Here is a 13844-nt window from a genome sequence, read left to right as displayed (position 1 = left end):
CATATTTCCTGCTATACCCGGATTTCCATGGGAGCTCCCATCAAAATTCAACTTTACTTTTTTATCTTCTGGGGGGTTCCAGGGTTTCCAATCCATTCTTATTCTATCTTTTACTCTCGAAGACTGTGCTACTTCGGTCCAAGCTCTTAAATAGTGACTGAGAAGATTTGGAAACTATCGAAGGTCTTTAACCATTGAGCTACCTTAGTTTAATGCTGTCTATCTTCCTCAAAAGTCCTACTTCTTGCTGAGATCCTGCTATTTCTTTCTTCCCATACCACCCAGCAAATTGCTTCCTTAGTAGCTCTCTAGAGCGCTTTCTGTCTTTTCTTTGATTGCCTTGAGAAACTAGGATTGAAAATGCCCACCATATCTTGAGGGGGGTCTCACCTGCACCCGAAAAGAGAACAAAAAAACTCCCAAATTCTATGCGCAAATGAACAAGAGATTAATAAATGAGATGGGGTCTCACCATTGTCCCTACATAAGAAGCACAAGTGAGGAGAAAGGCAAACATAAGGCTTTCTTTGCAGCATATGACAAGTATTTACCTTATCAAGAAAGGTTTCCTAGTAGAAAACTTGAATTTTAGGTGGGATAGACTTTAAATTTCCTTCACTGGGAAGTCCACCCCTTGAGGGTTAGGTGAGGCAAGAAGTTTGAAAAAAAAGGGAAAAAAGAATATACATAGTTGCATAAAAAAATATTACCAATCGAGGGCTGGCTCGTTGGTGTGTTAGCTGGGTTGTTCCAGCATTGACGTGGAATCAAGTCCCGCAACCAGCACTTTGGGGAAAAAAGGGTAAAGGGGAAAGTTATGGGTGATTAATAAAAAAAATAGTATATAAAAAATATTAAATAAATTATTCTATAAGGAATTATGAGATTGTGTGCAGGTCTGTGAGAGCAGCATTGATCTGGATTATCTAGTAAGAAAGGAATGCAAGAATATTTCTGGACTATCTGGTTGGCAATTTTCCAACCAGTGGGTTGGTAAGGTCTCCTGCTGGTCGTAGCGGAGACTTGGGATTGAATCCCGCCTGCACCTGGGTTGGGGGTGGGCTATCCCCCATTGTGTAGCCCTTCAAAAGAAATAAAAAAAAAGTGGCAAGAGATTGTGTAGTGAGTAGAGCCATTCACTGGATTAGAACAATGGATTCGTTCTCACAGTTCTCCTTTGCTGATATATGGATAAATTAAGAGGTGGTGGTTAGAAGCTCTTCTAAGAATGAAAAAGTAAATTTGGTTTGGCAGCCTCCTCTTGAAGATTTTATGATGGATTCTTGATCAACAAAGCTTCTTTGAGGGAGCTCCTTCCTCTAGAAAAATGAAACAGAATCAGTGTGAGGGAGAGGAGAGAGGGAGAAAGAGGAAGAAATAGAAAAGAGAGTTATGATTCTTCACACATTCTTCACTGCCCACTGGCCTTATATAGGCTATCTTACTTATCAAATTCATCATTACCAACGAACTATGCATGTGGGTTATCTTGACATGGCCTATGGGTGTAGACAAAACGCAAGGAAGGTTTGTTACGCTTGTAAGGCTTTGGGTTGGCCAATGCTGGTGCTGCATGGGCTTCTTGATTTTCATGGGCCTGATAATCTGAAGTTGGGCTACCTGCCTGGGATCTATCATCGCTGCCATCCTTAAGATTGACCTTGGCCTCAAGGTCAATATTGCGAAACTGCTTCTGCAACCGACTGAAATCTTCTGATGTGGCATCTTCTATGGCAGGTTTGTCCACTGAACAAGGGCTTGTTTCACCACTTTGTTACCCATTTTAATCCAACGGATGCCCTTGATGAAATTGGGCTCAACAATTAGCTGTCCTTCACTAGTAAACTTAGGCAGGAGTGGCTTCATTGGAGCTGCATTTGTCTTGCATGGTTTGAGGAGTGAGACATGAAATATTGGGTGGAGGCGGGTGGTAGCCAGTAGGTCCAATTTGTAAGCCACTGCTCCCACTCTTCAAAATGCAAAAAGGGACCAAAGATCCTGGGTGAGAATTTCTGCCAAGCTCTTTTTGCCAATGATGATTGTCTGTAAGTGCAGTTTCAAGAAGACTAAATCCCCTACTTGATATTCCACCTCACGATGCTTCTTATCATATTGCAACTTCATGTAATTCTGAGCCTTGAGCAAGTGATCCTTGAGTGGCTGTAGTGTTTTGTCTCTGGCTTCAAGCTACCGTTCAACCTTGCAATTGCTGAAGTGCCTTTCTCATATGGTAACACTAAAGCTATGTTTGGTTTGAAGGAAAAGGTAGGGAAAGGAAGGAAAAGGTAGCGAAATCCATACAAGGTTTGTAAAGGTTTCCCTACCTTTCCTTTCCTTTCCCCACTCTTTCCTTCAAACCAAACACAACCTAAGGGTGGGTCTCTTCCATACAAGACTTTGAAGGGGGTGATCCTTGTAGTAACATTATAAATGGTATTATACCAAAATTCGGTCCCTGGAAGTCAATTAAACCATTGAGTAGGTTTCTCTCCTGCAAAGCATCTGAGGTAGGTATCTACGCAATGGTTAACCACTTTCAATTGCCTGCCAGTCTGCTATTGGTGGTAGCTAGTGGAATGATAAATGTGGGTGCCATGTGATCGTAAGTATTCCTCCCAAAATTGGCTTACATAGGTGGGGTGTTGGTAGGAATGGCAGTGGGGCAGTGCAGGGCAGGGATGGGGAACCACTCCCCATCCTTGTCCCCGCGAAAATCCCATCCTCATCCCTATCCCCGTTCCCGTTCCAACCAATGGGATTAGGTTATCCCATCCTTGTCCCCATGGGGATCCCCACTCCTCGTTATTTTTTATAATGTCAACTATTTTGTTTTTGTTTTTTATTTTATTTAAAGAAGGGAAAATTTCTTAAAGTACCCCTAAGGTTTAGGAAATTGACTAACTCTACCCTTATTGTTTACATATTGTCTTAAAGTATCCCTAAGTTTTCTGACAATTGCCATCGTCGTTAAATATTGATGGAAAAGGAAAAATGTCAAAGTTGCCCTCCATTATTTCTCAAATTTTCAAAATAAAACCCAATTGATAATTTTTTTTTTCATTGGCTCAAGTTTTTTTTTTCATTGATAAATAGATGGGTGATTCCCATGTGCACCAACTTCAATTCAACTTTTAGCTGCCTGAATCTGACGTTCTCAGGAAAGTTGAGTTTTGCTTTGTTTTCTCTAAATCTCATAGTAGTTTCATTGTAAGCCCTGGAAGCATCTTAAGTTGGCAGCTTTATGTGGCTCCCTTATCTCTGCTGCACATTTCCCCCAGCCTCTACCTCACCTTTCTGTTTCTTCTTCTTCTCTCTCCCAATTCATCATAGGTTGCAATTTCATTTGGAGCTGATGGAGTCGAAGTTGCAGCGGTAATAATTGTTATAATGCTCAAACCTTCTGCTTTAACTATAACAGAAAAAACAAGAAACTACTTCAGGGAAATCCTCTGTATATCCTTGAAACTACTTCAGGCAACTGACTAGAACTCTCTTTCTCATGTCCTCTCTTTTGTTCTACATTGCTCAATGAAGAAGAAGAAAGAAGGTGAAGCAGCAGCATAGGTTGCCACCACCCCAGAGGAAGCTAAAGTTGGTGGAACAAAACCAGTAAAATTGGGTCGATAAATCCAATCTCCACTCCCATCTCTCCAGACACAATGTGCGTCAGAGCCGAAAGGTAGTGGCCATCGACACAATGAACTCTCTTCCATCAAGAAACAAGGCCCAATAATTCCCACTGGAATTTGGATGTACCCAATTGGCATCTCACAGAATTGGCCAAAAATAGAATTGTAGTCGAAATCCTCCAAAGGTAAATCAGCAAGAGACCTCCCCATCATTGGGCCTTGCGGCAGGAATAGTATCGGCGATGTGGAGAGGGGTAGATGTCCAAATCTTGTCATGCCAATGATGGAGTAAGGAGTAGGCGATGGAGAAGAAGAGTGAAGATGCCATTGGTGAGATAAAGAGGGAGGGGTAGAAGGGTATTTTAGGATTTTTTGAAAAATATCAGTCACATGATGTCACATGTGACGGAAAGTTAACGATATGAGAGGTTTTAGACAATTGTCAGAAAACTTAGGAGTACTTTTAAGACATGTAAACAGTAAGGGTAGAGCTAGTCAATTTCCTAAACCTTAGGGGTACTTTAAGTAATTTTCCCTTTAAAAAATTAAAAGTAAAATAATTACAATTTACAATCTTATTAAAAAAGATTCAAATATATTTAAACATATTCAACTATTTTTAAAAATTAATATATCCCCATCCCCACCCCATTTGGGGTGGGTCCCCACGAGGATCGGGGAAATGGAGAAAATTCCCATCCCTAGGTTTTAGTCTGTAATGATAGCTGTTGGTGTACCATGGAGACCATATATAAGCATGAGCCACTTGAAAGGCTGTGTAGGGGTGAGAAAGAGCAATGAAGTGTGCGTATTTACTCAATCTATCCACAAATATGACAGACTTCCCACCTGACTTGGGCAGTCCTGCAATAAAATCCATAGTTACCTCATCCCATACCTGACCTGGAATGGGTAGTGGTTGTAGCAGCCTAGCTGGAGTTTGGGCCTGATTCTTCTGGGTTTGGCATACCGAGCAACCTACAACAAAATCCTGCACTGTCTTCTTCATTCCCCGCCAGTAAAAGTCTGCCAGCTGTCTGCAAGTTCTGATCAACCTAGACTGACCACCCTCTACTGATTCATGGAACAACTTCAAGAATTCAGTGTGGTAAACAGATTTAGATGCTATCACCAGTTGGCCCTTGTAGAATAAGTCTGAACCTACTAAGGAATACCTCGTTACTTGGTCTGCCCCCAATTTCAACTGTTCACGAATTAGCTTCAACTCACCATCTTGTCCAGCTTTGTCTTTGATGTGATCAAGCAAGGGGTAGAGAGGTCTGTAAACTGTCATAGTGTTCATTTCTTCTCTCCTGGATAAGGCATCAGCAACTGTATTTGATGCGCCTGGTTTATACTCAGTGGTGAAGTCAGAGCTCATTAACTTGCTGGCTCACCTCTGCTGTTCCAGATTGAGAATCCTTTTCTCTGTTAAATGTTTGAGGCTCCTCTGATCAGTTGTCACTGTGAATTTGCACCCCAATAGGTAAGCCCTCCATTTGTGCACCGAGAGTATGAAAGCCATCAGTTCCTTGTCGTGAGTTGACTTTAATTTGGCCTGGGCTGACAAAAGCTTATAGAAATAAGCAATGGGATGTCCTTCCTGCATAATGACTGCACCAATTCCTCTGCCCAATGCATCACATTCCACTACAAACGGCTTGGTAAAGTCTGGTATGCCAAGGTAGGACGTGAAGTAAAAGATTTTTTGAGGGATTCAAATGCCACTTCTGCTTGTTACGTCCAGATGAAAGCATCCTTCTTCGACGGAGCTGCAAGAGGGGTGGCTAGGGATGCATAGTCCTTTATGAACCTCCTGTAATAGCCTGAGGCCCAGAAATCCCTGCAGACTCTTGCCACTCCTAGGTTGAGCCCATTGAGTCATCGCCAAATTGTCTCCGGATCTGTCATTATAGTCCCCATCGAAATCACATGGGCCAAATACTGGCTCTGTGTTTGGCTGAATATGCACTTGGAAGGTTTGGCATAAAACTGATGTTGCCGGAGATTTCCAAGGGTTATCTCCAAATGTTTTAAATGAGAGGCACAATCACTGCCATATACCTAAGTGTCATCAAAGAACATCAGGATAAAGCACCTGAGGTGGGGTCGGAATATGTAATTCACGAGGCTCTGAAAAGTGGAAGGTGCATTAGTCAGCCCAAATTGCATGACCACAAATTTGTAATGGCTGTCATGGGTCGAAAGACCATTTTGTGGTTGTCCTCCGGGTAGACCCGGATTTGGTGGTAACTGGATTGCAGGTCCAACTTGGAAAAGTAGGCTGCATGTTTTAATTCATCAAATAATTCATCTATTGATGACCCTATAATCAACACGAAAACACCATGTACCATCCTTTTTGATGAGGACTAGGGAAGAATAGGGACTGTTGCTCTCCTCTGTCTTGCATTTAGAACATTCTTTGCATTCCCTGATGAACACAGGGAGGGCATGATCCGGTGCAAGATCCATTACACCCTCTACCACCCTCTCAACCATGTTATACCACCCACAAGAATAAGCGAATTAATAAGCTGTAAACCAAAATAGAAACATTTACCCTTTATAACCTATCACATTTTATCATCAAGCACAACCATAGATAAGTAATTCTATCAGATTTAGTCTTACTTAGAAAAAAAGTGTACATCCCCTTAGAGAAAAAAAGCACAACCATAGACCCATTTCAATTTGATCAAAGAAGTGAGAGAACCAATGAAGCATCAGCAGGAAAGGTTACATAAAATAGATTGTCAAGAAGAAATGAGTATACTGTTTGAAAGTAGATTGTTTTTGGTAGGTACTATTTGAAAGTAGTTAGTTACCTTAGCTTCTCAGAAGTAAAAATCAATATGGCAGAAGTAGGTGTAGAGGATCTTCAATTAAACGGAACTCATTTTTCTATGGAGGTGCCACCTTCACTTCTTCAATCACTAATGGTTTCCCAACTTCTTATGCTACCATAGCTGATAGACATGGAAAAAAAGAATGCCAGTCATCGAGATTAAGGTGTAGAGATAAAAAATTGAGGCTGCACTTCCATTACTAATCTCCTGCACTTTTATTACTTGTATTTGGGATTTGTTTCTTTCTCATTTTGGGTGCAGGTGGTCCTACTAGTGTCTCTGGTTTTTTTCCTTACTACTTATTTGGTCCAAAAAGAGAGGAAGAATCTTGTAGAGAATCACTAGGGTTGCAGTCATATGGACAGTATAGGAAGAAAGAAATACATGAATATTCATTGAGGCTGCACTTCCATTACTAATCTCCTGCAGTTTTATTACTTGTATTTGGGATTTGTTTCTTTCTCATTTTGGGTGCAGGTGGTCCTACTAGTGTCTCTGGTTTATTTTCTCCACTACTTTTATTTGGTCCAAAAAGAGAGGAAGAATCTTGTAGAGAATCACTAGGGCTGCAGTCATATGGACAGTATAGGAAGAAAGAAATACATGAATCTTCAATGAAAAAGCAAGCAGTTAGGAGGCACTAATTGAGTGTATTTACAAGAAGGGTGGCTCACCAGGTTAAGATATTGCAGATTTTCAAATCTTTCTAACTAGATGATATTATCAGAAAATGGAGGGAAGAGGGAAGCACCTCATCTAAAGAGAATATGGTATGCAAGAATTCGATGCCTGCCATACAGAGGATTCTTAAAGCTTAACTGTGATGGGAGCAGTAGGGGTAGCCGGGGGATTTCTGGAGTGGATGGAGCTTTTAGAAATGAGGAAGGCAACATTGTTGCTATTGTTCTCAGGCCCGATTGGGGTAGGAGAATCATTAGTGGCTGAAATTGCAGCTGTAATGGGGGAAGTGCAGAGAGGAAAGGAAATGAACAGGCTACTTTGTGGAGCTACAGCAGTGGAGTGAAAAAGTTTAGGTGTTTGACAAGTGATATGGAGGTGAGGGTTCTTTGGACTCTATGGGAAGCCAATACCTTGGTAGATGCATCTGAGAGGGAGCAAATATTTTGGGCACAGTTGTAAGGGATTTAAAAGAAAACCTATAATAATAAATTTTGTACTTATGCATATTGGGTTCATTCATATTAATAAAGTTTTACTGTTATTGATAAAAGAATTCTGTGAAATGCTAATCATTATTGTACTCTTATCCCTTGAACCATTCCAAAGATATTTATATCACTTCACGCTGGGCTGGTAATGAATTATATTATTTACAACTTTAACATTTGAGTTTGAAAATATCCGAACTTCAACAGAGGAATTGGTTGACCCAATAAACTGTAGCTCAAGTGCCTCATCTGTAGCCAAAGGACTATGAACAATTACCCTGTCCATGGATTTTAAGACAGTACAGATTAACATTGGGTGCGAAGGGTACTTAACACTGTCCAGTCCGGAGCTTACAATCTATTGATTGCAAGTTCAAGAGAACCTTGTAATGTCAGTGTTTAATATTTAAAATATTGGGGAGTCTTGTGAGCTTTTTGGGCTTCCCCATCTTAAATAATATATAATAATAAAAAAGGGAAGCAAGACTTTTCTGCTGGGTTCAGCTCAGCTGACTTGCCTAATCTGAATATGAAATCGTTTAAATTTCAAATTAGGTGGTTATTGAAAGAAGTTAATAATGAATCCCACGTATGAAAAGAGAGGTTGTTTTGACTCCTTTTTTTCTCTCCCCTGCTATCCTGTGCACACATCTTATTCTTGGGCATTTTTCTTTCTTTCCCTGTTCTGATCTTTATAATACTCTCAAAGAGTCAAAGGGCATGGGAACTCTTGTCTTGTTTTAAGGCATACATACATGCTTTTTTCACTTTCTTCTCTCTAAGAGTTCTATTAGGATTCTAAGAGCTTCTAATCCCTTTTGGCTACGTGCCACGTAAGAAGGTGGATCTTATCCACCCTTATATATAATCCTATCTTATTTGAGAATTTTTGACTGGTTGAATATACACTAAAACAAGATAATAGGACAAAATGAATCCCTAAGCTCCTACTAGTGGGCCATGCCCATTGTCACAACAGATTTTAATCACACTGATTTGGTGGGTCCCATCCACTGTAAAAAGCAGAATTTATTGATCTTTGGGACCCACTGCTAAGATAAGGTTTAAATGTCCTGGTTTAAGGATAAAACCAAATGACTAGTGGGCCATATCCATTATTAAACAAACTTCAATCAATCTGATTTGGTGGGTCCCATCCCATCCACTGTCAAAAACCAGAATTCAGTGGTCTGATCATTGGGGCCCACTGTTAACACAAATTTGAATCCTCTTGGTTTGTTTGGCTGACCTACTATTAAAGGATCAATGGGTCATGCCTACTGTTAAACCCAAAATTTTGCCTTATAGTGTATCCTATCTACTACCAACCGCTGGGGTCCACTGCTAAAACAAACTTTTCTTTGATAGATTAAACAGACTTTAACACTTCTGATTTGTAACCCCCATATTCTCAGCATTGGATCAGTGGGCCATACGAATTGTTAAACCAAGACTTAACCCTATAGTGGGTCTCATCTACTATCAATCAATGGGGCCCACTGCCAAAACAAAGGGCAACATTCCAGATTTGTAACCCATATTCTAATGGTCAGATCAGTGGGCTATACCCACTGTTAAACCAAAACCTAAATCTATAGTGGTTCCCATCTACTATCAATTAGTGGGGTCCATTGTTAAAACAAATTGTAATATTTCCAAACTTGTAATTCATATTCTAATGGTTGATGAGTGGGCCATACCCCTTCTAAATACCGGCAAACGAATAGGGCCTAAAGTGCTGTGGATTAGCCCCTTTAAACTCTCATGAACCTCCAATTGAGCTGATTTATAGTATGTTCCTTCGGTACTTGAACCAATCATATGCAATTGGTCACCATTGTTTTCTTCTTTTATTCAAATGTTCTTCTTGAATTGATAACATGTACTCTCTAATATTATTGATGGTGTTAGTATTTTTGGCTCCTTTTTAGTGTCTCGTGTGAATGTCCCTTCATGGGTTTGAAGCACCCTTGTATAGTTTTTTTTTTTTTTTTTTTTCCTACCTATTGGCATCTTATTTTCATACTCTCTATTTTTTCCCAGAAACTATGGGAAGATGTTAAACGAAAATTATGATGTTTTTCAATTTCAAATTAATTATATTTTGAGTTTACCATTTTCTGCTGAACATGAGTCTTTCAAGCATTGCATGAACAAATCACAAGAGGAGAATGGTGAGACTTTCTATCACTTATTGGTTTCTTGCCCATTTGTTTCAGAAATATGGTGTTGGTTTTTCTTTCTTTTTGGTGGCAGGTGGATCCCTCTCCCAAATGTACAAAGCCTATTTCGTTCTACTACTGTTAGGGGGCTGAAGAAGAGAGGGAAAATTCTGTGGAGGTGTGTAAGAGCAGCTGTATGTTGAACAGTTTGGAGGAAAGGAATCAACAGACCTTTCATGGGAAAGAAAGAAATAAGGGTGTAATCATTTAACTGATTTCTATAAGGGTGATCCATTGGGTTAAAACTATGCAAAGTTTTGAAAATTATTCAGAAAGAAACATCATCAGGAAGTGGAAAGAAGTGGCTTGGTCAGCTCCAAGAAAGAATGTATCCCACCCAATTTGGTCCCCTCCAGTTTCAGGTTTCACTAAATAAAACTTTGATGGTAGTAGTGAAGGAAATCCAGGTCTGTCGGGTATAGGGGGAGCCTTTAGGGATGATGAAGGTCGAATTATTGCATTGTATTCTAGTTCTATTGGATGGGGGGACTCTCTTAGAGGTGAAATATTGGCTGTCTTGGGAAGGTTAAAAAGAGCTTAAGAGTTAAATATCAGAAAATTGATAGTGGAAGGTGACTCTAAGTTGGCTATAAATTGGTTGATGAAGGATACTTCTAGTCTGTGGAAGTTTCTGAATGAAAAAAGGAAAGTTAGACATCTCATTCAAAATATGGAAGTCAAGTTTCAATGGATAAAGAGGTGCGCCAACACCTTGGCAGATTCATTGGCCAAACAAGGGGTGGGAAGAGTTAATTTCTTCTGGGCAACATTGTAATTTGAATTGCTTTCTTGGGAGGGTTAAGAATTTTTACCCCTCCTTTTGTACCTTTTCTATTATTATCTTTTAATAAAAGTCTCTGTTATTTATCAAAAAAAAATCACAAGAGGATAGTGGCATGGAAAAATTCATTCTTATATCTTGTGCTTATTGATTATTTTACTTAACGCTATCTAAATGTTTTTCATCATCTATGTGTTTTGTTACTTGATCAATACAGGTATATGATGATACAAGTGAAGGGAGGAAAGTCTGCACCTACTACAACTTAAATTCTATTCCTGCAGTTCTTGTGATTGACCCCATAACTGGGCAAAAAATGCGCTTATGGAATGGAATGGTTCAACCTGAGCGTTTATTAGAGGTATATGTTTATGCCTAGTATCTCATGGCATTTAGATTCATAATATACTTTTGTCAAATTGCTAGAGAGTAGTTCGTAATACTTTTCTTTTGAAATGGTATAAAAATGAAAGCATATGCAAATGCTCAATTTCAGACAGCTACACGAACCTGTTTTTACCTAAGTAGATTTTGGAATAAATATTGAGTTTGCAGACATTGCCCCTTTAATTGGTATTATGTCTTGGTGTAGGATCTGCTACCATTCATGGATAATGGACCCAAGGATCATCATGTTAGTCTACCTCATAAACGTCCACGGGAGAGTTCTCAGACTCCCATTCCAAAGCTACAAGGTATGTAGGTTTCATACTGTTCATTCATGTTTTACATCTCATGTGCATTGGTATTAGGTTTCAGATTGCACTTACAAGATTGAAATGCTACTTGTTTCATCTTGCAACTTGTCAAAAGAAAATGAGAACATTAATATTTGGAAACCACTAGAAGTGGATCATCTAACCTCGGGATCATTGTCTTTTTTTTTTTTTGAAAGAAGGTAACTTTATTGAAAAAAACAGAGAATACAGAGGGGCCCCAGAACAGGAGCAATCAACAGCGTACAAAGCCCCAAACTAAATTACAGCTAAAACAAACTTCTAGACCTCAGCTGGGCTCCAACCACTTTAGTCTGGAGACCTTTCACAGCTGCTGTCCAAGAAACTAATTTTCCCACAGTACAAGAGATAAGACAGTCTACATCCTTTGATTTGTTTTGAAAAATTCTTCTATTTCTTTCCACCCAGATAGTACTGATCACTGCTGCAGGAATAGTCAACCACACATTTTTTGCCAGCTTGGAGAGGCCTTGTAGTTCCCAGCTCCGTAACAGGTCCAACACATTAATTGGCATGACCCAGGAGAGGCCCACAGAAGAGAGTAAGTGCCCCCATAATTCAGCTGAAACAGGACAATTTATAAATTGATGGTTGTTGTCCTCCTCAGCTTGATCACACAACTCACACAACAGGTTTTGAATCTGAATTCCTCTTTTGACCAGATTCTGTTTAGATAAGTTTCTGGCTCCTTATTTTACTTTAGATGGGGGAATCTGGCTCCTTTTTTTATCAGCAGGGATAGCCGCTCTATCCCCACCTGATAAAACTCTAGTAAAGGAATCCACTGAAAAAACTCCATATGCAGACCACTTCCAGGTCCAAGTGTCTTCTTACAACAAGTTCAAAGCTCGATTGGATAGCATTTCAAAGGGCTCCACCACATGATCCACTTCCCAATCTTGAAAAGCTCTTCTGAAAGGAATCCAGGAAATAATGTTCTCTCAGTTCACAGCATTCAGCCACCATTGCATCCTGATAAGGCAAGTTGGTATAGCTGGGGAGCTCTTCTAAAGACCTGTTGCACCGTCTGTCTTTCCAGAATTTCAGTCAATGACCAGAACCCAGTTTAGGAGTATACCACTATTTAGAAGAGGAAAAATTTCCATTATTTTCTTCTATAAAGAACACTCCAGAGAAGAGATGTTTGTGGTGGTTACCCAGTCACCTCTATCAGTTTCATACTTGGCTGCTAATAATTTCCTCCACCGTCTCTTTCTTTTCCAAATTTCCACATCCATTTCCCCAATAAAGCCTTGTAAAACTTTTCAGTTTCCTCACCTCTGATCCTCCCTTTTCTTTTGGAGTACACGCTTGATCCCAATTGACCAGGTGGATTTTCTTTTCCTCCTCCCAACTCTTCCATAGAAAGTCCCTCTGAAGCTTTTCTAATCTTTGGGCCACTTTTTGTTGGGATTGGAAATAAAGAGAGGAAGTAGGAGGGTAAATTAGAATCGGAACTCTTTAGAAGGGCAATTCTACCCCCCAAAAGACAGATATTTGACTTTTCATGATGCCAATTTCCTTTCTAACCATTCCACCACACCGTTCCACCACTGGGTTCCACAGTAAAGAGGAAGTGCACTTACCCCCCAAAGGAGGGCCTAGGTACATAGTAGGCAGAAAGCTAGTCTGACAAGCAAGTACTTCTGCTAGTGCCTCTAAATTCTCTTACCTTCCAATTGGAATTACTCTGCTCTTTGCCCAATTTACTCTCAGCCCCGACACAACTTCAAACCAACTCAGTACCCTTAAAACAACCCCCAATTGATCCACATCAGCATCAATGAAGCACAAGGTGTCATTTGCAAACTAAAGAATTTGAACCTTCTCTCTTGGAATTGTCTCAAACCCTTTCCACAATCCCTCTTCCCCTACTCAGTTGACAAAAATAGATAAAATCTCCATTACACAAATGAAGAGAAGGGGGGATAGGGGATCCCCATGCTATAAACCTCTGGATCTCTTGAAGAAGTCAGCCGATTCTCCATTCACCAGCATTGCAAATTTTGGAGAAGTAACAATACCTTGATCCAGTTCATCCAATTTTGGCCGAAATTCATCCTTTCTAGAACAAAATCTAGGCACTTCAAGTTGACATGGTCATAGGCCTTCTCCAAGTCCAGTTTACATAGCAAGCCCTGGTTTACCCTCCCTTTTCCTTGCGTCTATCTGACAAAAAGGTTTTTTTCTTTCATAGTACTAAGGACTTTTTTTTACACCTCTATTAGAACCATGGCTTTCAAAATCGACCGGACCGTACGGTCGGACCAGAAAAACCGGGGTTTTCCCCAAAATCGGATTTTCTTCAAAAACCGTTGATTTTGGTCAGCAAACCATTGACCCAGGCGCTTAACCATTAGAATGGTTTTGACTGTTTTTTATTTTTTTATCAGAATGGGCCAACTGTTCGGTTTGAATGGTCGGACCGTTCAACTCGGGAATCGGACCCATGACTGG

General features: G+C 40.0%; 1 protein-coding gene across 8 annotated transcripts in view; it reads left to right on the top strand.

The window, feature by feature from the left end:
• The window catches only part of LOC148855549 (UBX domain-containing protein), a 50443-nt gene that overhangs the window by 18170 nt on the left and 18429 nt on the right, over nt 1–13844 (top strand). For all 8 annotated transcript variants that reach the window (XR_016112501.1, XR_016112502.1, XR_016112503.1 and 5 more), the window contains 2 exons: nt 10868–11011; nt 11243–11345. Coding sequence is in view for 4 of the 8 variants with exons in the window: in XM_088982843.1 (XP_088838969.1) it covers nt 10868–11011; nt 11243–11345 (247 nt within the window). In the remaining 4 variants the exon portion in view is untranslated. The remainder of the gene's footprint in view (nt 1–10867; nt 11012–11242; nt 11346–13844) is intronic.

The sequence above is a fragment of the Nelumbo lutea genome, chromosome 4 (assembly GCF_056320005.1).
Source record: "Nelumbo lutea isolate HS-2025 chromosome 4, American lotus-T2T, whole genome shotgun sequence".
NCBI classification, from domain to species: domain Eukaryota; kingdom Viridiplantae; phylum Streptophyta; class Magnoliopsida; order Proteales; family Nelumbonaceae; genus Nelumbo; species Nelumbo lutea.
Note: the sequence above shows the minus strand (reverse complement) of the source record. Positions and strands in the feature narration are given on the sequence as shown.